Source organism: Lissotriton helveticus, chromosome 1_1, assembly GCF_964261635.1.
Source record: "Lissotriton helveticus chromosome 1_1, aLisHel1.1, whole genome shotgun sequence".
NCBI lineage: Eukaryota > Metazoa > Chordata > Amphibia > Caudata > Salamandridae > Lissotriton > Lissotriton helveticus.
Window position 1 is genome coordinate 1,006,375,274 of NC_136057.1, and position 27,116 is coordinate 1,006,402,389.

General features: G+C 44.1%; 1 protein-coding gene across 1 annotated transcript; it reads right to left on the bottom strand.

Moving 5' to 3' along the window:
• Positions 1–20,214: 20,214 nt before the first annotated feature.
• LOC144763343 (E3 SUMO-protein ligase KIAA1586-like) lies at positions 20,215–22,614 on the bottom strand. Its single transcript, XM_078648841.1, has one exon. The coding sequence runs from the start codon at positions 22,612–22,614 to the stop codon at positions 20,215–20,217; it is 2,400 nt and encodes a 799-aa protein (XP_078504967.1).
• Between the last annotated feature and the right edge of the window lie 4,502 nt (positions 22,615–27,116).

Genomic DNA, 27,116 nt, shown 5'->3' on the forward strand with positions numbered 1-27,116 from the left:
ACGGACTCCATTTTCTATTCATGGCAGCCATTTTGTCTGCCACATGCTACCTCGTGCCGACCATGTGCTCTGTCCTATCTTCCTGTCCATGACACTTGAATCTGCCCAGCAACAGGCTATTATTAGCGTCCCCTTGTTTTGCTGCTGGCCGTTAGGGTTCACATCTGTTAGTCATTAGCCCTAGATTGGAATGTGTTAGCCGATACCCCCAAGACTGTTAGCTCCTCCCACTGATCGATTGTGCCTCTCGATATTACCTTATATGTACATAAAATTTGCTCTTGTGCTTTGTACCACCTTCTTTTGAGCCCCTGTGTGGGTATAAATAAACCATGCATTCTTAGCTCGGGGTGCTACTTCTTGCAATACCGAAGGGTACTGTTTGAACCGTAGCACCACCTCATGAGGTGTAATAAACGTTACGTTTTCTATTTTCCAGTTCTTGTGCCAAATTCTTTCAATCTGGTCTGAGGACTTCGTGCAGAGAAGGGCGAACCCCTTGCACTAGCGGGTCTGGCTGAGGCCTGCACGACAAATTGGCGCCCGACACATGGGGCTCATCGGCGACTCGGATGCCCGAAGGATTGGTTGTGACGAAGGTTTGGAACCTCGCTGAGGACGCGATCGCTGCCAGAGAAGACCCGAGTCTTGGCACCCGAGGCGTTTCTTCCCTTCTTTCCGATCTGACCATCCAGGCGGCGCCGGTCCTCGACTGAGATCTCTTCTGTTGGTTCGCCGTGCAGTGACCGTTTGGTCGAATTTAGAACTTGGCAGTTGGAATCTGGACATCCTATGATTGGTAAGAGCCGTTTTGTGGCACCTATTGTAGGTTTTGGATGCCCTTGTATGGTAAGGTAGTTTTAGGAACACTTACTGTGGCATATTTGTATTTGGAAAAGACTAGTTTAATTTGTATTTTTGGTATTTGTATATGTAGGTATATATGTGTTGCAACCCATATAGGCAGGCAATGCGAAGATTTTTCTTCAACTAATTGATTTGAACGGCGCAACATACTACAGGTACCTTAAGCGCTACTTTGTGTATAATATTGCATATTTTGCATTATTTTTGGCATGCCTGTTTTTAGCGCACTTCGAAGGTTGTGCTGCTTTTGTAAGGGTACCAGTTTATGACTTGAGGAATCGCAGCCGGCTCCCCCAGAGGGGACGCCTAATAGAACTATGTATGTAAAATTTGGTCTTTCTGCCATAATGTACTGCACACTATGGCATAGATACACCAAAAAGGATCCTGAGTTACGGTGGCCACTGAATGGGTCATTTGATGCACGAAAGATTGAGTATGTGGAGCGCTGTATGTTTGAGCGAAGGTCTAGACGTGACATGTTTGAATGTGTGCGTATGTGGGGAAAAGAAGTGCGGCAGCAAGAGAAGCGTGAGCAAGCGTTGATTGAAAAAGAACAGCGAAAGAATGTGTATAAGAAAGCGCTGGAGTTGCGAAAGAAAGAAGTGAAAGAGTTGAAAGAGAGAGAGGAGAAAGAACATAGGTTGCAGGTATCTGGCCAGTATCCTGTCCGACAGCCTCTCTATCCTGTCCTTAATAAACCGCAAGATGATTTTTTGTTATTAGATCGACCTCCACCTCCGTATGTCGTTCCATCCGCTCCGGCCAAAGGCGATGGGGATTCTGATACAGAGCAGCAAAAGGCGCGGGTCACTCGATCCTTGTTGACTACTGCGCGTTCGTCCAAAATTAGACAAGCTGCTCGTATAGCATTACGTAGTGCTGATTCTGCTCCTACTCTTTTAGCTATTATGAAGGACTGGTCGGAAAAGGAGCAGTTATGTTTTGTTGAGACATTTGCTGATGAAGTCGTAGAAATGTTTCGAAAACATTCTCCAGTATTAGAACCTAATGATATAGCAAATGATCGTAAACAGTTACATGATGGTACTTTTGTTTCCTCTCAGGTGGACGACGCGATTAGACGATTGGTTAAATTACGAAATGAGGTGGTTCACCTGAAGGAGCAGAAAAAGCGTACGGACGAAGCTGCACAGCCCAATTTGCCCGGAGTGTCGCAGTCTTCTATCTTCATGACAGATAAGATAATACCAGTCGAAATGAGACCTATGCGGGAAGCCGCGCCTTTGTATGTTCCTCCTAAAGGAGCGGGTGATAGTGATGATAAAAACTCTACTGATGCTAAAGGATATTTTATTTATAACTGGGTGTACACTCCTTGGAATAGAGCAGATGTAATGGCGCTTAAAGCAGTGTTACCCGATCCGCGTAAAAATCCGGCCGCTTTCTATGAGGAAGTTGAAGGCGCTTTAAATTCCTGTACTATGACCTTATGCGATATAGACTTGTTTTTCGGGTTAATTTTGCCACCAGATATGTGGCGAACTGTTCGTAAAATTGATGACCGTGCTACTTTTGGTGCTAACTGGAAGGATTTAGAGCGAATGGATGTGGATAGAGAGCCCGCCCAAAAGCCACATCGGTTGATATTAGATCTCCCCGCAGCCATTTTAACTAAGCTTAAAACAGTTATCCCCCCTAAAAAGATTGATTGGACTGTCTTAGCATCGTGTAAACAAAAGGCTGACGAATCCGTTTATTTCTTTACGCGCTTCAAGGAAGCTTTTCATTATTTTAGCGGTCAGTCTTTGATGGATGATACTGGCAGACATCTGTTTGTCGATAAATATGTCACAAATTTATTGCCAGGGATAGCTAGTCGCTTGAAAGCTAGTGAAAGTTCTTGGACTACATCTTCTCCGGCATCTGTTTTGACTATAGCTCAATATTATGAGCGTCAAGAATTAGAACCGAAAGGTAACAAGGAAAAGAAATCCAAAGATTTGAAAACGAAAATGATGTTAGCTCAAGTCTATGGTCCGTCCTCTAGAGGATATGATAGAGGCGGACGTGGATCTTTGAATACCCCCTATACTCGTAGGAATTTGTCAATTAATCAATGTGCGTATTGTAAGCAGTTTGGCCATTGGATGACTGATTGTCCAGTGCTGCGTGCTCAACAGAATTCACGGGGGCGGGGACAAAGGAGAAATGGTTCAAGTTTTTCAGGGCCTAGGGGAAATACGAATGATCGTGCTCGATTTAATACTAATGTACGAACACAAAATGGTCAAAACACTTTTGATAGACGAAACCAATATCAGATGTCCGATTATGTCCAGCCTGACCTTTACGATTCTGCTCATGCATAGGATTGCCTAGGATTGGGTAAGGAATCAGTTGAAGTTCCAGTAGATCAGACGGGTCCCTATGTTACAGCACATGTTTTGGGTTCCAATGATCGGTTTCTGGTTGATACAGGAGCTGCTCATAGCGCTCTGTCTAAACAATTGGTTCCGAGGGCTCCCCTGTCTGGCGTAACAATTACTTCAATAGGTTTCGATGGAACACCTTCCCTTAGCCCATTGTCACAACCACTTGCATTCCATGTCTATAAATTTAGTGCTCCATGCCCGTTTTTGCTTTCTCCAAACACACCAGATAATATTGTGGGTCTTGACATGCTGAAGTATTTCATAGCCACAATACGATGTTCCCCTGAAGGAGTACGTGTCATTCTGAATGATAATCACTCTGAGCCTGAAAGAGTTTGTTTTGTTAAAGAGGATATTGCATTGGCTTCGCTTCCTGAAAGTTTGTGGGCTACCTCAGACACTGATGTGGGTCAAATGGTTATCCCACTAGTTCAGATTAGTGTCAAGGAGGGAGCTGTGCTACCTCGTTTGCCACAATATAGGATTTCACAGGAGGGTGAAGAAGCACTCATACGAATAGTGCATGATCTCATCCAAGTTGGGGTTGTTGAGGTAGTCCCATTCAATGTTTGCAACAGCCCGATTCTTCCAATTCTGAAAAGAGATACTGATACACGAGTCTACAGATTCATCATAGATTTGAGGGAAGTAAATAAGATTGTCGTACCGCACTATCCTGTGGTTTCTGACATTACCACACTTCTTACTTTGGTTCCTCCGACTGCTACTACATTTTCTGTGATAGACTTGAAGAATGCTTTCTTTTCGATCCCTATTCATCCTGACAGCCGATATTTGTTCGGTTTCCCTTTGAATAATCTATCGTATAGATTCTGTAGAGTTCCTCAAGGCTATACTGAGAGTCCGAGTATTTACAGTCAAGCATTAAAAAGAGAACTTGATTCTTTTGCATTACCCGAAGGTGTAGCTCTCATACAATATGTCGATGACTTCTTGCTGGCAGCTGACACCCTAGAACAGTGTGAAAAGTGTACTCTGTCTTTGCTTTCTTTTCTTGCTTCACATCATCACAAAGTGTCTCGAAAGAAGCTGCAATATTATAGACCAAAGGTAACCTACTTAGGTCACCTTTTGTCTAAGGAGGGACGTGCATTGACATCAGATCGTATACAAGCAATTTTAGACACGCCAGTTCCTACCACACAGAAAGGAGTACATGCATTTCTGGGTCTTACTTCCTTTTGCAGGCAGTGGATTTTGGGGTTTTCATACATTGTTAAGCCTTTGTTAGCGCTTTTGACGAAAGACACTCCCGTACCCCTTCCATGGACAGATGAATGTGAAAGTGCTTTTCGACAGTTACGACAAGCTCTTTGTTCAGCACCAGTGTTAGGCACACCAGATTATACAAAGCTTTTTACACTTTACGTGCATGAGAAAGATGGATGTGCATTGTCAGTTTTAGTCAAGTTACATGGCGATAAGCAACGTCCTTGTGCTTATTTTTCAGCAGTTCTTGATCCTGTTGCTAGAGCATTACCTGGGTGTTTTCGCTCAGTTGCAGCAACAGCCGTGTCAATACGACAGAGTGAGGGAACAGTTTTGTCCCATAAGCTGTTAGTGTTGGTACCGCATGCTGTTGATGCCCTTTTGAATCAGACAAAGACGCAGCACTTAACTAGCGCTCGTCTTACAGGATATGAACTAACATTGCTAGCTCCTCACATTACATTGAAGAGATGTGCAACTTTGAACCCTGCTACTTTGTTGCCGTATCCGGTGGCTCAGCCTCAGGCACAAGAAACGCATGATTGTATATTCCTGACTGAAGAACAGAAGGGTCGCATTGATTTGCAAGATACGCCCCTTCCAGATGTGGATGGTGAACTATGGGTTGCTGGGTCTTGTTTGAAATTACCAGATGGTACGACCTCAGCCGCATATGCAATCACCACGCTTGAAACAATAGTGGAGACAGCTCGCATACCGCAGAAATCGTCCCAAGCAGCTGAATTGATAGCTTTGACACGAGCATGTGAGCTTAGTACTGATTTGTGTGTGAACATTTACACAGATAGCCGCTATGCTTTTGGAGTAGCGCATGATTTTGGCCTACTCTGGAAGGAAAGAGGCTTTCTTACATCTCACGGAATGCAAATAATGCACGGAGAATTAGTGCATAATCTTTTGATTGCATTGACATGCCCAAAGAAAGTAGCCATAGTGAAGTGTAGCGCGCATAAGAAAGTGACAGACAAGATTGGACAAGGAAATGATTTTGCAGACCACGTGGCACGTGAAACTGCGATGAGAAGAAACACTACTCCTATGTATGAAGTGAAGTCACAAGCTGAGAGATGGCATGATGCTAGGCAAGAAGTGCTAGAGATACAGAGGACAGCCTCTGATAAAGAACGTGAACAATGGTCTAAAGAAGGAGAGTTAGATGACGAAGGTTGTTGGAGAAATAAACAGATGGATAGATGGAAGCTGCCTATAGCTTTTGTACAACCTATGGTTCAGATGGCACATGGGCTAGCACATGTTGGAGCTTCCGCAATAACGAAAATGCTTACGCAAGTTTGGGAGCATCCAGAAATTGCTAGCACAGCTAAGAGAGTAGTACAGTCTTGCTTGATCTGTTTGCAATACAATCCTGGAAAGGGAACGCGAGTTCCGTCTGGAGGCTTTGCTACACCGACTGCACCTTTTGAAGTCTTGCAAATGGACTACATCCAACTTGAGCGTTGTAATAACTTAAAGTATGTTTTAGTGGTGGTTTGTGCTTTCAGTAAATGGATTGAGGCGTACCCCACAAAGGACACTATTGCTATTACTACCGCTAAGGTGCTACTGAAGGAGTTCTTCCCGAGGTTTGGTGTTTGCAGGCTTTTATGGAATGATAACGGACCTCATTTCGTTGGGGAAGTTATCAAGTATGTCTTGAAGGGATTGGGAATTAAACAGAAGTTCCATGCAGTGTTCCATCCACAATCTGCAGGATTGGTGGAAAGGTATAATGCTACTCGGAAGCTGAAAATTGTGAAGATTCGAGCTTCTACGCACTTGACTTGGCCAGACGCGTTGCCATTGGCATTGTTGTCCATCAGATCAGTACCACATTCTAGGACGGGTCTTATCCAGTACGAGGTGGTATTTGGACGTCCTATGAATATTTGGGGAGTTCCAAAACCGAGTTCTGTGTATGATGTACCTTGTGTCTTGATGAGTGACTATTTGGCACAGTTAACTGACAGTTTGGTTTTTATTCATCAACAGGTTAGTGAAGCACTTCCTGACAGATCTACAGGTGAAGGCCATGAGCTCCGTCCTGGTGACGGTGAAAGTATTTGAGAGGTCAAGCAGCTTGGAGCCAAGATGGCGTGGGCCGGAACAGGTGCTCCTTGCCACGAGAACAGCGGTTCGAGTCACCAATAAGAGAAATTGGGAGCATAGCACTCATTGTCGGAAGGTATTGTCGACCTTAGTGGAACCTGCTGTGCTGACCGATCACCGAGAGATCTTGACCACGTAGAAAGGCCCTGCTGTATCACCTGGCGAATCTGCGGAGTTCTTCCCGGACCAAACGACTCCTGGAGCAACACTATACAATTTGAGACCGAGGAAAGAGTCTACAGTTTTTTGAGAGAGACAGGTTGAGCAACTGCCCTGGGCAGTGGTAACGGAATGCCAATATGACAAAGGAGGGGGATCAGCCCTGCGTAGTGTAGTGACACCTGTCTTGATCTGCGGTGAAGAAACCAACGTCTACCCACGGAGAAGAGCTCCTACAATTATTTTAGCTTCTACGATTATTTTGTTTTTGCTGTTTTGTTTTGTTTTTGAGAAAGCTGATTTTGCTGCTATGAAAACCACTAAGAAAAAGACATTAGGAGTTGTAGGTGTTTTTGCTGTTTTGACAATTATAGCAGTAATCACTTGGTCTATTGCGATGATGATTCAGGTCGCAAGTTTTTTGTGGTTCCTACTACTCCAGTCCCTCAAGAGCATCAGCATTTCACTCTTCCATATCATGAGCAAAAGCATCGAGAATCTTATCTCAATAATATGTTTGTCCAGATGCTCCACCATACACATAACGCCAAGAATGCTACAAATTGTTGGATATGTGGTATGCTTCCAGCACATCAAAGGAAAGGTTGAACACCTTTTATTCCACTTCCTTTTTCGCATAATGGTTCTTGTCGAGCCTGGTACACTCCTCTATTCTCAACTAGGAAACCTGCAGTAGGTGGACTTCTTTTTGGTCTGAATAAAGAGTGTTATCAAAATGAACATGGGTATCCTCAAGCAAATGGAACTATATGGGAATGGGAGGAATACCGACCGGATAATGCTTCTACATCATATGTTTTCACCCATACGAGAGACTCTACCACAAGCAACCAGTCTGTAATCACTATTACAAGGACTAAAGCAGACTTGTGTGTGCAAAGTGCTGGACGAATTCCAGTTGGAACTAGTGATTGTGTTACTGTATTAAATATAGATGGGCAAAATGACAGTTCGTTTCTGGCCTCACACAACACGTATTTAGTGTTTGCGAACCATGGATATAATAGACTACCAGTAGGGTGGTCTGGCACATGCTATGTATCTTTTCTATTGCCTCCTGTTTTCCTGGCACCTGCTTCATACCACCGAGATTTTAAACTGTTTAGAAATATTTCAATGAATTGTTATAAAAGAACTGTAAAAGTAGATGATGTGCACCAGACAGACACTAGTCTGCAACAATATGTTGATTTTAATTTGGGTTTGTTCCCTTTTATGGGTGCTGCATTAAATAGCAGGAAAGTACGACGACTGACTAGAGTTGTGGAAGCTGTGACTAATCAAACTGCTATGGCTCTTGGCAATATTACTGAGCAGTTACAAATTGCTAGAATTGTAACTCTCCAGAACAGGATGGTGTTAGACGTTATGTTAGCAGATAGAGGAGGTGCATGTAAAGTTATCGGTAGTAGCTGCTGAGTGTTTATTCCTGATAATTCGCCCTCAGTATATGATGCAATTCTTAAACTGCATAAGATAGCTGCAGATATTCATGTCAAAAATGGCACCTGGACTTTTGCTGGTTGGTTTTGGGCTCTAGTTTCTGCCTGGGGTTGGAAATTATTGACTATTATCTGTATTTCAATTGCAGTGATTTTCACCTGTTGTATGTGTATCCACTGTGGCCCAGTGTTATGTTCTATGTGCATAACTGCTTGTATACCATCCAAAAAGAATACTGTAAAAGCACAACATATGTTAGATCAAGAAGCAGCTGAGATAATGCGTATAGATATACGAGATGAATGTTTAGATTACCCCAAGAGAGCGTATGTCTTTAGCTAATGCTAAAAGGGTCATCTGTTGTAATTTAACAGCGATTGGATTGAGAATTAGCGAAAGACATTTTAGTTTTAGCCGTTATCTTGACATTTAACGGACTCAATTTTCTATTCATGGCAGCCATTTTGTCTGCCACATGCTACCTCGTGCCGACCATGTGCTCTGTCCTATCTTCCTGTCCATGACACTTGAATCTGCCCAGCAACAGGCTATTAGCGTCCTCTTGTTTTGCCGCTGACCGTTAGGATTCACATCTGTTAGTCATTAGCCCTAGATTGGAATGTGTTAGCCGATACCCCCAAGACTGTTAGCTCCTCCCACTGATCGATTGTGCCTCTCGATATTACCTTATATGTACATAAAATGTGCTATTGTGCTTTGTACCGCCTTCTTTTGAGCCCCTGTGTGGGTATAAATAAACCATGCATTCTTAGCTTGGGGTGCTACTTCTTGCAATACCGAAGGGTACTGTTTGAACCGTAGCACCACCTCATTAGGTGTAATAGACGTTACGTTTTCTACTTTCCAGTTCTTGTGCCAACTTCTTTCAATCTGGTCTGAGGACTTCGTGCAGAGAAGGGCGAACCCCTTGCACTAGCGGGTCTGGCTGAGGCCTGCACGACACCAATTTACCCATTCCACTCCACCCCAATCTACCCCATGTCACTCCAATCTACCCACTCCACTGTACCCGAATCCTACTCCATCACCCCTCAACCCCAATCCATCCCAATCCACCCTACAGCGTTAAAATCTACCCCACCCCCCAATCTACCCCACTGTACTGCACCCCAATCTACCCCACTCCAAACTATCCCAATTTACCACCACTCATTCCATTCTACCCTACTACAACCCACCCAATCTACCTCACTCCACTCCAGTTGTACCCCACTCCAAACTACCCCAATGCACCCCACTCTTCCCCAGTCTACCCCACTTCACTCTACCCCACTATATCTCAGTCAAATCGATCTCAATCTACCCCAACCTACTCAACTCTTATCTAACCCAATCTAATGTAGCCCAATCTACTCCACTCCAATGTACCTCACTCGACCCCAAATGAATCTACCCCACCCCAATGTACCAAACTAATCTGCCAAACTCGCCCACTCCAGTCTACCTTAATCCACCTACTTCACTCCATCCCATTCTACCCCGGTCGATTCTACGACAATCTACCCCACTCCACTCTAATCTACCCTACTCCACTCCAAGCACTAACTTTTAGCCATAGCCAATAGCTCTGGCATAGGCGAACCCTATTGGCTTTGCCAATGCTCGTCTTTTACTTGCACCCCTCCAGCATTGTTGCTTGCCCTGTCCCCACCCTCCTCCTGCGTTGTTGCTTGTCCTATCTGCCCCACCATCCCTTCCCTTGTTGTTGCTTGCCCCCTTCCAAGCCCTCCTCCCCCTCCTGCCAGGAAAAAAAACCCTCAAAAGTCACTCCAACAGGTTTCGAGATTCTACAAAGAATGAGACGGCGCCCTACTCCCTGCTTTGCATGGCCTTTTTGGTGCGGTCTTCATGCAGGGCCAACCTGGTGAACTTCAGTTCAGGCCTACGATAATTAACCTTTTTTATGAAGGCAGAGTATAATCCCGAACTAAGAAAATGGATCACTACCTCTCTCGGTCACCGCTGGCTGCATCATATCACTTTTTCCTAACTTTTAGGCATCCTGCAGTGCAACATGGCTAAATGAAATTGACAAAGCCAGTAGCTCTCCCATGGGCATTTTCAAATGCTTGTTTCAACCAATGAGCGAGACCTCCTTTAGTTCAGGGATACCTATATGGTCTCCAAATCATACCAGCTTACAGTCTGAGGCTTTCGTTTAACAGCCCAGATGCATTTGGGGACTTGTAGAGTTATTGCGACTCAATTGCAACAGTCATAGACCAACCATCTGCCACGGGCCTGTACAAACCTCAAACAGATGTCTCCATTTCTCGCACAAAAACAAGATTTTATGTTTTACTTATGGTTTCGTCTCGATGAGCAGAATGACTGAAGGGAGCGTCTCTTTCTGATGTAATGTATATAACACTCACTACCCTTGAGGAGTCGTTGAAGCGCGTAAGGCCTTCGGCCTACAGACGGACACCTGGGTAAATCTTCCAGACCCATCACTCCGCCCATACCTTAATGTTGTAAAGCACGTCTCACCCCACAAGCAGCCTCTTGGCGCTAAGGTAATGGGTCGAGGGGAGGGCTACTGTAATGCGCTCAGCTACTAAAACGTGGGCTCTCCTGCTCTACGATTACTTCCCAGCAGCCTCGGATTGGTAACGCGGGCATTCGGGCAATGTCCGAGGGGCCGGTGTCTGAGTTCCTGCAGTGGGCTGCTTTTTTGAGCAGTCTGTGGCCGATTTGGGCGGTGTCTCTATTTTCAGAATACAGCCAGCGGCCCAGTGGGTGGCTGAGTGGCCTTTCTGCAGGCTGATGGCCGCTCATTACACCCCCCTACCCCTCCCCACACCGCCGGTTTAGCAACAGGCAGAGGTATCACTCCCTATGTCTCGCTGGCCGGCCCCTTAATGTATGCAAATACTGAGCGTGGCAGGGGGCCTCAGTAGAAGTGGCCTCACTTGTTTTCAGGTGTGTAAACTACTGTAAACTATTGCATGCATTTTTTTAAGGCCCCCCTCTCCTTCTTTTTGATGCAATTACGCTGAAGCAGTGATTTGAGGGAAGGCATTATGCAAATGAGGGCCGATTTTTTTGGTGTGCCCGGGCCGATTTTCAATCCCAATCCGACCCTGTTTCCCAGGATAATTCTGAGGAGCAGAGTTCTTCAGAAAGCCTACGCCAGGACTGCTCCTATCCCGCCCGCCCACTACTCCCCTGTCGGTGCAGCCGGGGTGGGGCCGGCAAAGGCTGGGCCTCACAGGGGGAGACAGCGTTACACGCAGGAGGACCACACACACCGCTGCACGCCGGCGGCTTCCTGCTTGGATCGCTGCCCGAGGAGGCCCGACTCCTCCCTGGCTTTCGGGAAGCGTCACGAGGCCCACGGTGGAACCAGGAGGTCTTGCAAGAACGACTTTCAAAAGCACCAGCCAGGAAATGGGAACACCGGCGATGCTGCGTTTTCTGGAATAAATTAAGTGGCGCTGTTCAGAACACTCGTTTTTAGAACTCAGAAGAAGAAAGGATTAAAAAGGCGAGAGCATCGGGGGACTGCCTTTTTTGTAAGCCTTCGGGACAGTACATATATATTTATCAGAAGAGTTTACGAAATGTGTAATTTTGAAAGCACCTAGGGCAAGCGATGTGATGCGTGGATAAAATCGGGACTCTTAGCATCCATACATTCACAAGCCTCATGATTTAGTTTGAAATCTTTCTTTTGACTGCTCCATACACCAATGTGGCAACTTTAAACTTCACTCGCTTATTTGAAGTTTCTATAGAGCGCAAACCTGGCGCCGTGGCATTAAAGCACGTGGCATGAGCACCAGATGACGTTGCATGAGATCACCCATCATCTTTAGATGGATCGTAAACTGGCATAGCGTCAGGAGTCAATGCCACAGCTCAGACTGGTTTATAACTATTCAAGCATGCGTTATCCAAATAAGCACTCGTGCTGCGTACAGGGGAGGGAAAAGCAGAGAGAGAAGAAAGGTAAGTCGCAGAAACAGAACACAAACCGCGGCTCTCCTCGGGGTAGACCCCCACCTCCTCGGCCCTTTCTGCGAAGGACCGCCCCACCCCCCACCCCAGCATCTAGTTTAATCCTCGTGTTTTTAGGGTGCTCGTTTCTTTATTTTTTTAGTCTAGCTTGAGAACGCATTGGTTCACATATTTATTGTTATCAGTTCTATAAAATGTTCATTGCGTGGGCTCTGTTACAAAAGCGTTCTCCTCTCACTTCATGGTATTGGCTGTTTCGTGTATCGTTCCACCTCCTATGGAGTGCTTTCATTGCAAAACACAAAGGACTGTTTTTTAATATCTCATAAGTACACTTAGTCAAACATTAAGTACTTTGTCTCATTTATGCATTTTATACAAAGAACAGATGTTTTGTATTTTAACCTCCACAGGTTTTAAATGCTATTTTAGATTTCAAAACGCAAGCCTGACCTATTATCGATACAATGCTTCTGTAACTAGTTAAAAAGCATTCTACAGTTCCTCTGTGGTACCACGCGAAAAGGGAGCTTGCAGCTTACCTCGTATGTACCGTTCCATATTTCCTCGGTACATTATTAAGTGTTGCAGGCTTTGAAAAACAGCAACGTGGGAGGTATGCACACTCTTCTGCTGTTTCCAAAGTGTGCTGGCTCAGCTTAGGGTGGCAATTCTGTAGCCACGCTATACCAGTGCCAACAGCAAAGAAAACACACTGCAAGAGCACATAAAGTACCAGAATATCTTTTTCATCTAGTTTTAAAGAACAGACCCTACAGTGTGACCCAAATTACAGAACCTTTGTGCCAAAAAACAGCGCGCGCACCATACTATACAAATGCAAACTAAACGGCAGAAACAGCCGGCTGAAAGTTGGTCATTAAAAAGCTTGCAAACACACAGCTGAATCAATACACGGGGAGCTTCAGAACAACATTACACACCACACATAGCAGAAGGGAAGTTTCCATGTCTGAACTTTTCTGCAGGAGCACAAGTGGTGCCAAGTGGCAGGCAGAGCCAGATCCTCCCATTTAAGCAGTACTGTCAGATTCATCTGCTCAATAGATTTGAAACTGGGATAATTCACTAGGGCAGTCATGGAGGTCTAGAAACCACCAGCAGCCTGCCACAGGGATGCTATACCCACACATTAATCTCTCTTGCACATCCTGGCACCAACACATTTCAGACCACAGAGCGACATGCTGCTGGCATCTCAAGCAGTATGCACCTCCACCAGGTCATTGCTGTATTGAGAGTCGTTGGACCCATGCCTTCTGTATCCCAAATAAAATGGACCTGGTTTATGTCACACACGGCACGTCTAACCTCCGGTTCAATTAAGTGCACTCACATTGCTGTTAAAGGCTAGCTCCTCGTTCAGTACATGTTTTGGGGGATCTTACTTTCTGGTTCCCTTCTGGAAAGACAGACCCTGTTGAGACTGGAATTACTGTCACATGACTAGCTGTAAAAAACCCAGAGGGATTACTCCGACATCAACACCATAGCATCAACACAACTTACGTTGGAACATTCAGGTACAGAGGAGTACTGTCTCCCTTTATCTTGTGAAACAGAAAATCCCTTTATTTCCTTTGTTACTTCACAAAGAATACAGTGACTTGTTAGCAAGACTAGTCTCTTCCCTTTTCCAGACAATATGTAATTTGGTGTATAGGCCAGCTTTGCCATTGAGAACTGAATCCAACTTGCAAGACCTAGTTCTTTCAGTAAGTATATTTAGTTCCAGACTTTCTAGTTCCTTTTGGGAGTCCTCAACTTTCGTTTGTCACACTACCGTAGATTGGGGGTCAAGAAGGGAAGTTTAAAGACTACTAGGTATGTTCCCTAATCCAAATACCAATACAATATATACCTATAGTCTAAAGAAATGTCAAAGGCACAATAGGTGTGTCACTCCAAATACCCACAGGTGAAAAATTAATGGAACAAAAACATACAAAAAGGAAGGCAAGACATCCCTTAAGGATAAGAACCCTCACTCACCCGAAGGTGACATGCTTCATCATTGGGGTTATCCTTACCAATGTACAGTCCTGGTCTGCATTGGGAGCTGCTACTTCTGATGGATTTAGGGAAGTAGCTCGGAGATGTTTTCACTATTGAGAACTAGGATATTACTCCCAATGGAGCAAGAGAGTGTAGTGAGGTGTGCAGCGCTGTGAAAAGATATATACACTAAGTGGTGAAGTTAAAACTGCCTAAGTGCAATCACAGAGAAATGCTTTAATAGTGTGTTGTACTTGACAGGATTAAAAGAAAGGTAACAGCACAGTGGTATGGATTTAGAACCACTGTCACTCAGTGGTCGACATGTTTCAGCCTCTAGATCACTACTCATGTATCAATGGCTTTCTTCAGGACCAGATTGCATTAGTGATAATGCTGCTGCACTATTTGGTGTACAAATAAACATAGAATAATAAGGAAAAAAGTTTATACAGAACCGGTATTCCTGCTTGTTTTTTCAGTCAGGTCATACCCATCCTCTACAGTAGGATATTCCTGCCTCACCTCTACCTGGCGAACTGCTCTGGAGGGAGGCCCCGCTCTGTCCGTCGGTACCTCGTCACCGCGAGAGCGAGTCCCGGGAGGTCCTCAACTTTCCACTTTGGGTGATCTTAGTCTTTTTGTGTGATAGGGTTAACAAGGGACACATGCTTAGAGAGAAAAAAAGAGGAATCAAAGGTCTAGTCTGGCCTCCATTTCTTCCCACCCTCCTTGGGTCATTCCCATTGCACATCTCCCACCAGTGTCACACTTGCCTGGAGTTAAAAAGAGTAATCAAGGGTCTGATCTGGATTACAGTTGCTCTCCACTGATGGCCTTGTGCCTCTGCATTATTTAGGGAAATGTAAGGAACTCCTTCCTTCCCACCAGAACTGACATCGGATTGGCTATGTGTGAGGGAATCCTCACCCTAGCGTCACTCACAAAACCCAATTGGGTAAATTGATTTCCACCCCTGTATAGCCTTTAAGGAGGAAGACTCCTTCTTCCTCTTGAGCTTCAGACGAATATGGCAGCTCGTCTTCTACAAGGCAGGACATCTTGTCCCCGATCTTCATACCGCCACTCAATTCAAGCACTAGTCTGTAACCAAAGCCCCTGACACCGTACAGCCTTCTGAAGCCCTAAAAAATTGATGGATGCCATGCTTGAATTCATCTGTCACTGGTAATTACTCTGGGCCGCACTTCAGTCCATTGTTATTTTGCGCACCATGCCACCTCAGTTTGGACCCAACCTGAGGTACTGGGTTTTTAAGAACCGGCACAGAACCGGCAACCCAGCGGTGTCAGGGTACACCCAGAGACCTCGGGTACTTTCCTGATTCAGACCACAGAAACTCAGAGTCTTCTAGGTGAAGTCAAGGATCGATTTTATTGGCTGCAACCAAGGTAACAAGAGTCCTAGAAGTACAACACACGGGATGTATGTTCTCAGGAGACTGCTCGAATTCACAAAACCAGGCTTCTCTTTTTATACAAAATATTCAGCTTCAGGCAAACATTCTTGAATTTACAATACACTATTAACATTTTTCGGGTACAAGGGAAAAGCAGAGTCATGATGACATGTCCATATTTCACTTCGTCCAGCCCAAAATAAATTACCCGGCAAGGTCCGGTATTTCCATCAGATATCAGTGGACCCCCAATAAAACAGGCACCTCCCCATCATAAAACAAGTGAGAGAAATGAGCAGGAAAGATGTGAGCAAGATTCGGCAGGGTGTGTGTGCGATCAGAAGGTTTTATGGCTTGTTGAGCCTTGATGCTATCTTGTTCGGCCACTGGAGAGGAACTGACCTAACAGGTTTGGCCTGGGGCAATGGTTCCAACTTGCACAGGTCATAGGAAAGTCGATTAAGGTGTACGTGTCCTTTTGGAATCGAATCCAGCTGGATTAAGGCCTATGTAAAGGGCAACTCACAAAATGGCTGGCATACACAAAATGGAAGCCAAGGGTTCAGAACGAAAATGACGATTTCGGGGTTGAATCGTCACTCGAATATGCTGAAAATGCTTGTACATGGTGTACTCGTCATTCTCGGTCTTTTGATACTAAATTCGTCATGTTACGATGAAGTTTTATTCTCGAGTCTGAATTACTACACGAGTTCAGAATTTTCAGAACCACAAACCCTCCTTTTTCCCTTACATAGGCAATTAATCTATCCTCATGCTAATCTGAGTCCAGATCTATATTCCTAAAGTCATTGAGATGTTGCTGTAACATCATTCTAGTACTTAGTTCGTCTCTTGATACAGGCTTCCTTACACATGATGTAACACAGAGGCCACATATTGCAGGAGCACACTGTACACACAGACAGAACAGGAAAAGAATGGCTAAGACCATCCCAATGACCATCAGAATTTTCCATCCCCAGGCGGTTACCAGTTCCCAGAACCATCCCATCAACGACCAATCTCCTTTATCTACATGAATGGATTCGGAAATTTTATGCAGTTTGGAGATGGCCTGGTACACTGTTGGAGCGTTATCTGGGATGAAAACACAGCAACTCGATTGGATCAATCTACATACCCCACCTCGGTCTGCAAGTATGACATCTAAAGCGACCCTGTTCCGAAGGGTCATAAGTCGAGCCGACTGGAGCTCAGCAGTCAAGTTACTAAGGGCACCAGCAGTTTCAATCACGGTGGACTCAACTACCCTTGTCAATTGCCTTATGTTCCTGCTGTTAGCCATGGATCCCCAGAACAGCAGAAAACCCTTTGCAAAGTCCCCAAATTCTTGACCTGCAGTGTCCTCTTCACTCAAGACACCTCTAACTACCCTTGTCTTGTGGTATTCTGCCGCTGCTGTGTAGGTGGGAGGCAACAGGAATGAAACAAAACATGAGCCCGAAAAGTCAGGGGGCAACCATGTATAGGTTTTATCATGGCAGATGAAATAGGTACCCTTAGCTGCTAAAAACGAAGGGGAAGTCTGGGCTGCAAAAACATACGTTTTAGTGCAGATACTCTTCCCTAACTGAGCTCTGGGATTCGTGCCATTACCTTGCAGACACAGGTGACCCTGATGGGGCACAATCCAAATCGGGGAAGATCTCTTAGCTTGCTGTTTCTCACTCAGAGTAGCTCCATATCCGGTTAAGTTCCATCCTATGTATACCAGTGTCTCATCTCTCGGGATAGTCTCATAAGAAATACCTTCCTTAATCATGTCTACTATACCCTTAACCAGAGCACTATTTTTAGGATTGTCTGTTACAGAACGTAGGGGGTAGACTTTATGTGCATATATGAACATTGTTCTGTATGCCCACACAGAACCATTGTGGCTGAAGGGCAGGACCAGATAGGGAATACCTTTATCTGTTGTGTGAGGCATAAGACCACACACCCAACAGTTAGTCGTGTTCATTACAAGTTGGTGTTGGTGCAAGAGCTGAACAAAGGAGTTATTAATAAACTCTAGTCTCCTAGCTGATTCGTGTTCAGGAAGGGGTTGAAAATAGTGTGGGGAAACAGTAGACGGAGGGGGTATAGGCGATGTAGTGGTTGCAAATGTTACTCGAAAAGAGAATAACACATAACTCATCAAAAATATCATCACACTGAATAGCATAAAAATGCACAATATCAAGAAGCTTTTCCTTGTCATAATTTTACATAATCTGTGTTTAAAGTTCATGGGTTTGGCAGGTCTCTCCATCTCGGAAAACTCCATCCTCTCTAAAGTGCTGCCCGCGACGGGAGGTTGATTCTGCTAAGAAATACTTCTGTCAGTCCAGGGCAACTCCCTTAGACCAACCAGAACTGCCGACCTAACGTCGTCAGCTGCACCCCAAAGACTTTAAGCAATCGCGGCCCTAGCAGCGGAACCCGGATGGCGGTTTCGAAAAACAAAAAATAAGCAAGTTTTCTCAGATGGGAGAGCTGCACCTAAAAAATAGTACTTAGAGGAAAAAAAATATTTTATTTGTCCATAGGTCTCGGTCTCAAATTGTAACGTGTTCTTCCAGGTACTGTCTGATCCTGGAACAAAAGTTCAGGCTCCAAAGTGTTCAATCGCTTGGATGGTGGCACAGCTTCTTGCAAAATGTCTTCACTTTCACGTTCAGAGTTAGTTCCTTTTACACATGCATCACTGAAAGGTAGGAAACGTGGCACAGTGTCTGTTTCCGAGTCAGCGACACCCTTCTGGACCCACTGGTCATACGGCAGAGGTAAAGGGATTCTTTTACAGTGGACCCCGTGGATCCAGTTGGCCTTCCCCTCCACTCGAACGGCGGATCTTGTGGAAAGAAGGACGAGGTGCGGTCCGGTCCACCTGGGCTGGTCGTTCTTCGTTCTCTGGAAGTTTTTGACCAACACCCAGGATCCAGGGTCGATCCGATGTCCTGGAGTCTCAGAGACCGTAGGCAGGGTGTCGTGGACCTGTTGATGGAAAACACGCAATTTAGCCGTCAATTCATACAGATAATCAAGCAAAACAGGGTGTTCGAGTTCACTGAACTTAGTGGGTCTAGGCACTCCCCATATGTTGGCTGGGCGGCCAAAAACTATCTCGTAGGGGCTAAGCTTCACTCGTGAATGCACAGTCATTCTGGTGGACAGGAGTGCTAAGGGTAGAGCGTCAGGCCATTTAAGACCCGTGCTCGCTTGGATTTTGGCCAATTTAAGTTTTAAAGTGCCGTTGTAACCAGTGCTTAATTTGTAAAATATGAAGTGCAGGTGCTGAAATATTTTTCGGAGGTCACACCCACTTTTTTAGGCCCGCCCACTCTCGACACAGGCTCCACCCACTTTATTGGCCCCACCCACATCTTCAAGTGGCACTGCTAAAAGTCAAATATAATACCTGATCTGAATTTCAGAAAGGGAGCCTTCGTAAGGTTTTGATAGGAGGTTCCCCGTGGCGTGAACCATTTTGAAAAAGATGAAAGCAAATGTGCATTTAAATCACAAGTTTGGAATAAATTTGCTAAAACCACTAATGCATTGAAATGGACAATTTCAGTGCTCTGTGTGCTGATTTGGGGAAGGACAATACTGGGGGTAGGGCATGCCAGTTTTTAACAGAGTCTATGATTTCAAAGGTACAACTTTGACATAACTCAAGTTATGTGACAAAATAAAACCCAATGTTGTGAAAACACTAGTCCAAACAGATAAACTGAATAAAATCATGCAATACACTTGAATGAGTCAGTCAGCCACTGTCACTTCCAGTGGCATGGGAGTATAGTGTAATATTCAGTTAAAGCGACTGCTTTAGAGAAACAAAAACAAAAAAGGATGAGAATTACCAATTGGGCTTGTACTATAACTTCTCTCTGGAGCTATATGTGCATTTATAAGACATTAAGAATAGTAAAAAAGAAAAACATGAAAGTATGTAGTTCTGTATGACACAGGCAACACAGATTAGAAAAGAGGCATATGTTCAAAATATGACTTTTTAATGAAAGATTTTAGCTTAAGATAAAGCAAAGAAAAATGTGATCTCCACCAAAATGTGGTTCGCGCTATATAACATTTTATAAATAAATACCAAGGCCAAAGGAATAGGTAGGGGGCTGGGCAGTTTCAATTTGACCTTATCTTGAATAAGTCATACCTATTAGTGCAAAATAACCAGGCATAGTGCCATACAAAATGTAATTATATAAAGACAAACTAACAAAAAATAAAATATATAAATACAAATAGATACATGTCGTAAAATGAAAATCAAAAAAGCAATTAAACTGTTATAAAAACAAAATAAATAAAATATATTAAATAGAACAATAAATATAACATCCAAACAAAGAAGACACATAAATATAACAAAATATTACATACATTGACACTGTCAACAAAGGGGTATAAATGCAAATAAATAACCTATATAAACAAGAACAACTAAATATCCTAACACAGTAAATCCTAACCTTTCCAAAACATTGCAATGACACATATTTTCTCAGTTGGAATGGGCTACATCTATTTTTCTAGAAAACCCCAGAAACAGTCTAAATTGCTTGTGCATTCCATGTCCTCCTCTTTCCTTGCTTTACTCCTAGTGTCATCAGCTGATCTTCGTCCTTTTGCAAGCCAGGACTGAACATAGGGTAATGGGTTGAATCTCCTAAATGGTGGACCAACAAGATTTAAAAACATTAAAGAAGATATTGTTTGAGTCACCAATGATGCTCTTGTGGATGTGCATATCAGATTCATTTGAGAAAAGCCCCGCTCACATTCTGCAGTACTGATAGCAATAGTGTGTATGGCCATCAAAAGTTCCTTGAACTGCCTTTTAATTTCTTTGCCTCCGGATTCCTTGTACTCTCTGTAAGCACGTATGGTTTCTCGGTTGGCAATGTTGAATCTTTTACACAGAGACTCAATATCACTTTCACCATAAAGAACAGGTAGCTCATCAGGCCAGTACTGTTTGTATAAAACTTTTACTTCGCTAATGAGTGTATCATACTCAGCCTTTTTGTCAGCAGAATTCGTTCCTCCTGTAGACAACAAACGATGTCTTAGATTTTCTGCAAGGCTACGAAAAAACTGACCCTGTTCAATGATTTTGTCCGTGGTCTTTCCTTTGTGCAGCACCACACCTTGGAATATATTTTCTTCCATGGCCTTTTTACATAGTGAGAAATGGTTCCCTTGCCTGTCTACCATTGCCTCAAACACAGCTATTTGCCAACAAATAGCCCGGTGAGAATCAATAATTGTAGAATCACGTTTCTGTAACTCAAGTGATAACTCGGATAACTCCTGAAGAGCATCATACATGAGGCCAAGATTAGCAACAAACTGTATAGATGATAACCGCCTTCCTAATCCTGTGTACATATTTCGTGTTGAACTGTCACGGGAACCATCATCAGCTGCACTATTAAAGTGCTTGTAGAGAGCAGGATAAGCATTCCAAATAGCCTCCACTGTTCTGAAGCTTGATGCAACCCAACGAGTATCTAACACTCTACCTATTCTGCAGAGCTGAACGTCAAGAGCTTCAGCACATTCCTTAAGCTCCAAACGGTTTTTAACAGAGGTGGAAAATAGAGAATACAGCTTATCGAGTAAGTTTTTGAAATGATTTGTAGCACCAATATCTTTCATGACATCATGAACGGCAAGTTCCAGGCGATGTGCTGAGCAGTGCCAGGCTACAATATTGGAAGATATTTTTTCTTGCAACCTCTTTACAACACCACTGTGGCGGCCAAACATCACTGAAGCTCCATCACAGGCAACTGAAACCATGCATTTGGAGAGAAAGTCCTCACTTATATTAATTGGATCTTTTTTTAGTGCAGACAGTAAACTGTTTACTATGCCATCAGCTGACAAATCACTCAGCTCAATGAGGTCAACAAACATATTAGCTGGGGAGTCCATGCCAGGTAGCTGCATTCGCATGTACACAATTAAAGAACTTTTCCTATTTAACGCAGTGGCTTCATCTAGTAAAAGACTTACTTTGGGGGAAAGCTCAATAATTTCGGCAAATATCTTCCTCTTCATTTCTAAGGATATGTGGCGTTGTATGTTTGAACAAGCTACATTGGAGTGCAAAATTCGACCCATATCTAGTCCATTCAACTGGTGGCAGTCTATCTCCATTTCAAAACCATACGCTGGCCTGTTTCGCTTTGCTTCCTTATAAGCTACACGGAAAATTCTGGCTGTTGCTGACATTTGTACAGATTGTGCTTTTGCAGTTACTTGCAATAAAGTATCTCTCTTAGCGTTTTCTAAGATTTTTAAAGTTGCAACATGAGCCTTGCTTAGTGCATGTTCTCCAATCTTTTTCCTCAATGACTTCTGCTGTTGTTCAATATTGGTGCCATATGCCTTCACAGTAGACTCAGTCCATTCTTTGGACAATTTCATTCCCCTGGATTTCTCAGCACCAAGATCACGGACTTGGCGACACACAGAACAGCCAAGGTTAGGGCCTTTAACAATTAACCATGGATGCTTGCGTTGGAAATATATTTTTTGATCATGTTTCCAACCTTTAGGAAGAATGCCTTTCCTAAAAACTCTGTCTGAATGTGATTTCAGTGATAATATGTCAGACTGTTTGCTAGTGCTTGGAGTTTCCTCCATCTCTACAGCAATCTCCACAGCATGATGTGGCTCATCTGTAAGAGGACGATCTTGTGTCTTTTCTTCTGTAGGGGTGATGATAACGCTGCTGCTAGTAGTGGTGTCACTCTCATCATCTAGTGCCTTCTCTCGCACTTCATCTTCCTTGTTCCCTTCTTCCACTGTAAGTGTATGGTCTTTTCTAGCAAGTTTGCTAGCAGGCTCCTCATCAATCTTAGGCTTAAATTTTGTGAAGTAGCTTGAAATCTTCTTCTGTCCACTCTGAGACATTCTAAGGATGCAAAGTGAAAGAAAACACGCTAGACATGTGCGAAGTGTGATGTCAATTCATCAAAGTAACATGCACCAATAATATTTATTTGCAGGTTGCACCAAAGACATTTCTGCATCTGCACATATTTAACATCCATGTGGAGTAGCTACCAGATATCGCTAGTTGTTATTTGTTAATGATGTGTGTAGGCCATAGGCTACCTCTTTGAAACAGCTGTAAAGATTCAAGATGGCTCGACTTAGGTCTCTGAAGCAAAGTAAATCCTGTGAGGAAGACAGGTTGTATAGGGACCCCCTACTCTTGACCTGCTGTCACATTTGCTATGGTACCTCTAGGGCTTGGCACTCTAACTTTAGGCAATCTCAGGATCAGGAATGGGCTAGTGAGGTGAGCTGGCCTCCCTAGAAAATGGGGGAAACTCACTTACCCAGATAGGAAAAGCAGACCCGTGCCTGGGTTAATGCAAAGCCTCAAGGGCACTTTGCAGGCAGCTTGTAGGCTAGGCCTGTGTTTAATGGTAAGAAGAGTGAAACTGCAAGCTACCCCAATTCTCGAGCCTATCACAGAGATGCTGTACTGGCTGGCAGAGATTCTTTGTTGAGATTCCTGCAACAGCTGTGTGTTGTAGTAGCAACTATTAGGTGTGTATCAGTGTGAGGGATAAGTTGCAGGATGTTCTGGCGTGAGAACCTGTGCTGACTTATTTAAGGCATCAAACTTACACATTTGAAAATTAAACTTCAATGTATTGACATTCGGGAATAGGAATCCAATGCCTAAAGTATTATAGATAATTGGGACTAGAGTGTTGTTGAATGCCACACTAGAGAAACATAATTTCTACGCAGCAAAATAAAGTACATTTCAACACAACCTTGTTGTCCTAAAAAAATTAGAAACATCGCTCAAAGTTGCTGAACAATCACAGACGTGTAACGCCCTGATTGGGAGCATAATGTAGCAGAGTCCTCAGTATTCTTTCTCTCCCTTACTCACTTCTATTTTTCTCTCTAACCCTGTGTACCAGTACCACTAACTGATTGTCTTTCCTTTCTCTCTATCTCCCTCCTCCCCTCAACACCCTGTCTTTCTATAGATCTTTCCTTCTCTTCTCAGAGTCCTCGCCCATCTGATGCTCCGTCATCTCATCTCTCTCTTGCTATCTGACCTCACGGCTCACGCTCACCCCTCTTTACCTCGGTCTCTCAGACAGTGCTAGTAGTGTTATGCAGCACCACCAACTAGGGGAATAAACAACAGGGCACAGACATATGATTTGTAGCAAGAGGCAGATTGCACAGAACAAGTAGTGTGCGTGCTTTTACAGTCTTTCACATACTCAAGATCACAGGAAAACATTTGTGAGCTGAGCTGCCACAACTTATTTATAATTATATTTAATTTATGCCTGGGTTGAAATAAACTGCATACACACAAGTTGTATACACTGCAAACGTGCACAGTTAGGTTTCAAAGAACAGGGTTACTCATACAGTCATAAAAATGAGAAGTTACTTCAGGGCAGAAATCCATTTGTACAAATAACCTGCTCAATTTAAATATATAAACACATTTAATAACAAACATTTGCAATGCAATAGGTCTCGCATTTACGCAAGTTTAAGCTATTGGCATTGTAAATGAAAATAAATGCCTTTTATTTATGTTTTAAAAATAAATAAAAGGCATTGTCATTTGCAATGTCAATAGCTCAAACTCGTATAAATGCGAGACCTAATTGCATTGCAAATTCTTGTTTTTTTATAGCTGCTTCCACCATGTTGCCAGACATCATGCATCATGTCCATATGGTAAACCACAAACAACACCCTTTAAACCATCCTCTACCAGGGGGGGGCAAGGGCCTGATGCAAATTAAGGTACTTCACAACTTCCCTCGGGTTATATATACTAAAATCATACAACAAGGCCTGCTGTGCAGTGGAGGTGTAATAAAAATACATTTCCTGGGACAGTTTATAAAGATATACAGCCTTTCATACATACAGACTAGACGCATAGCCCTTGGTGGCGGTGCATACACCGGTGGCGTAACGCTAAAAAGGATTCCCCCCAGAGCTTGAAATTGGAATGTAATGCTGCCTGCGCCTGGCTGCCCCCTTATCATTGAAATTAAAGTTCTATTCGGCACCTGCCTTCACCTCCCCCCAGGGGTGCAACTAAGGAGTAACAGGTTAGCAAATGCTCAGTTTTTTTTATATATTATGGCCCGAGTGTTACTTTGAGCTAGTCCTCCTAGTCCGTGTATTTCAATCAGCAGCACTAAGCATTCTGGGACATCCGTGTATTTCAATCAGCAGCACTATGTACGCCCATTCTCAACAAGGTTTACATTAGAAGTGCACTGCAGGCAGGTTCATGAAAAGCCAAGAGTGGTGGAAAGTAACTCTTGTGTGGCAGAGTAAGTGGATAGCCAGTCATAGCCATGCAGTACTGGCAACATTATGCTGCGAAATTACCAATGAAAAATATACCAAGGGTGTCCAATGTTTTCCTTTAATCATGTATAACTTTGGTGAAAAAAACGTTAATTTAATTTTAAAGACTCCAATCAAAAATTCACACAAAAGCAGGATCTAAATGTAATCGGGACATAGTTTCCTTCTTTGTACCTTCCACTGTAGCTAGCCTACACCCTAAATGAAAAGCTTTGCAAGAAAGGTTCTTTTACCAGTACGTCTGCATGCCTCCTGCTGCAAAACATTCGTGGCTTGAGTGCTCAAAGTTTTCAAAAATAGCTTAAATACTGTTTTGCACTGTTGTTGCTGCTCGAGTGATAGGAAATCGAGCAGACAGATTTTGTTTAATCATGTAAAGATTTTTTGCACGAGGGCAAAAGTGGAGGGATATTATTGTGAGCCATTGTGAATATATATTACGCGTATTTATATATTTTTTGTGGCATATATTTTATTGCCAGTTTGCCACCAAGAACCTCCTCATCCCCATTCCCCACCCTTCCTTCATCGTCCACCTGACCAGAAAAAAACCAAGTGTGGAAGATGAGATCAGTCAGCTGACCGACTTAACTTAAAAACTAAGAGCCTTATTTATGAAGGCCTTGCGCCGCCAGTGCGCCACTTTTAAAATGGGAAAAAGTGACGCACCGGCGGCGCAAGGCCTTCATAAATAAGGCCCGTAGTTTAGTGCTTCTGTACTTTTCTCTGCTTATTAATTCGTAGGCTGCTTTTCTTACCTTTATCGTGGTGGTGGGGCCGGTCGGCAGGCCAGGAGTCAGACACACACACTGAGAGTACTGTGGTGGTAGGGTAGGTCAGTGGCTGCAGTCAGTGCCACGACCAGACTGCACCAGGCAGGCACGGTGAGGTAACCGCCACCGTCGCCACCACACAGTGCACAGGCCAGCTCTGCCTCTGCCCAAGTTCGTCGACGTCGACTGGTCAGCGCGGTACTCGTTGGTGGGGCCGGCGGGCTAATTAATGTGGACTGGTGGGTCAGGTGGGGGCCTTACTCGTGGTGTGTGGGGAGCTGCCTGCCGCTGTAACTGCGCAGCGCGGTTATGCTGGGGCGTGGCTCATGGCTGGCTGGAACTGGACTGGTGGCAGAGGCAAAGTGAAAAAAATCTGTGCGCGCGGTACTGGCCCCAACCCCCATCAGAACCTCCAGGGCCGCTCCAGCCCCCACCAACTTCCGCGGCCCGCCCACCCAAAACCAAAACAGAAACTAGCAACAACTCACTCTACTGTGACCGGCTGGCCGCGCCACCATGACGAATGATGAAAAAAAAAGAAAACAAAACACAATTTAAACACGAAACGAAAGTTACGAAGAAACACTGTCTGCACACATTATATTTTTTAATCAGATTTATTTTAATCAATCAACTGATAATCTAATCTCTCTTCGATTTGGCCTGGCTTGGGGGCGACGGGCGAGGCTCAGTCACCCACTCACTCCTCCGAGTCCCATACAACTTGCAAGTAAGTCCAGTGCTGAAGAGAAGACGCCGGTTACCGTCGGTAGTGTTGTTGATGTTGATTGAGACTTGACTGTTTGAAATAATTCACAGACAGTCAGTATGACTCGGGCTTGCCTCGGCGGCCGGGCGGCGGCCGCGGGAAAGGGATAAAATATGACAGATGGAATGATTCATGATTCTTTTATTACGTGCATGCAGGTGCAGTACTGATTACGTCGTCTGGTACTCGCCGGTACCCAGAAGGAACACAAGCGATGGCACCACCACACGCACGCTGCGGGGCGAGCCTTTGGCCTGCTGCAGTGGTGTTGCACAGAGACAGAGAGAGAGTACAAGTAGCAGGTGAACAAAAAACACATCATCAATGTGGGTGTCGGCGTGCGCACAGCAGATGATTCATAGACCCGGCCCTGATATTTAAGTGCCGGTGCTAAGCACCGGATAGCACCGGCACAAATTAAGCACTGGTTGTAACATTCTACTAATCCAGCTGATTGGGGGTGATTTGCAGCGTGAAACCTCTGTTGAATACCTAGC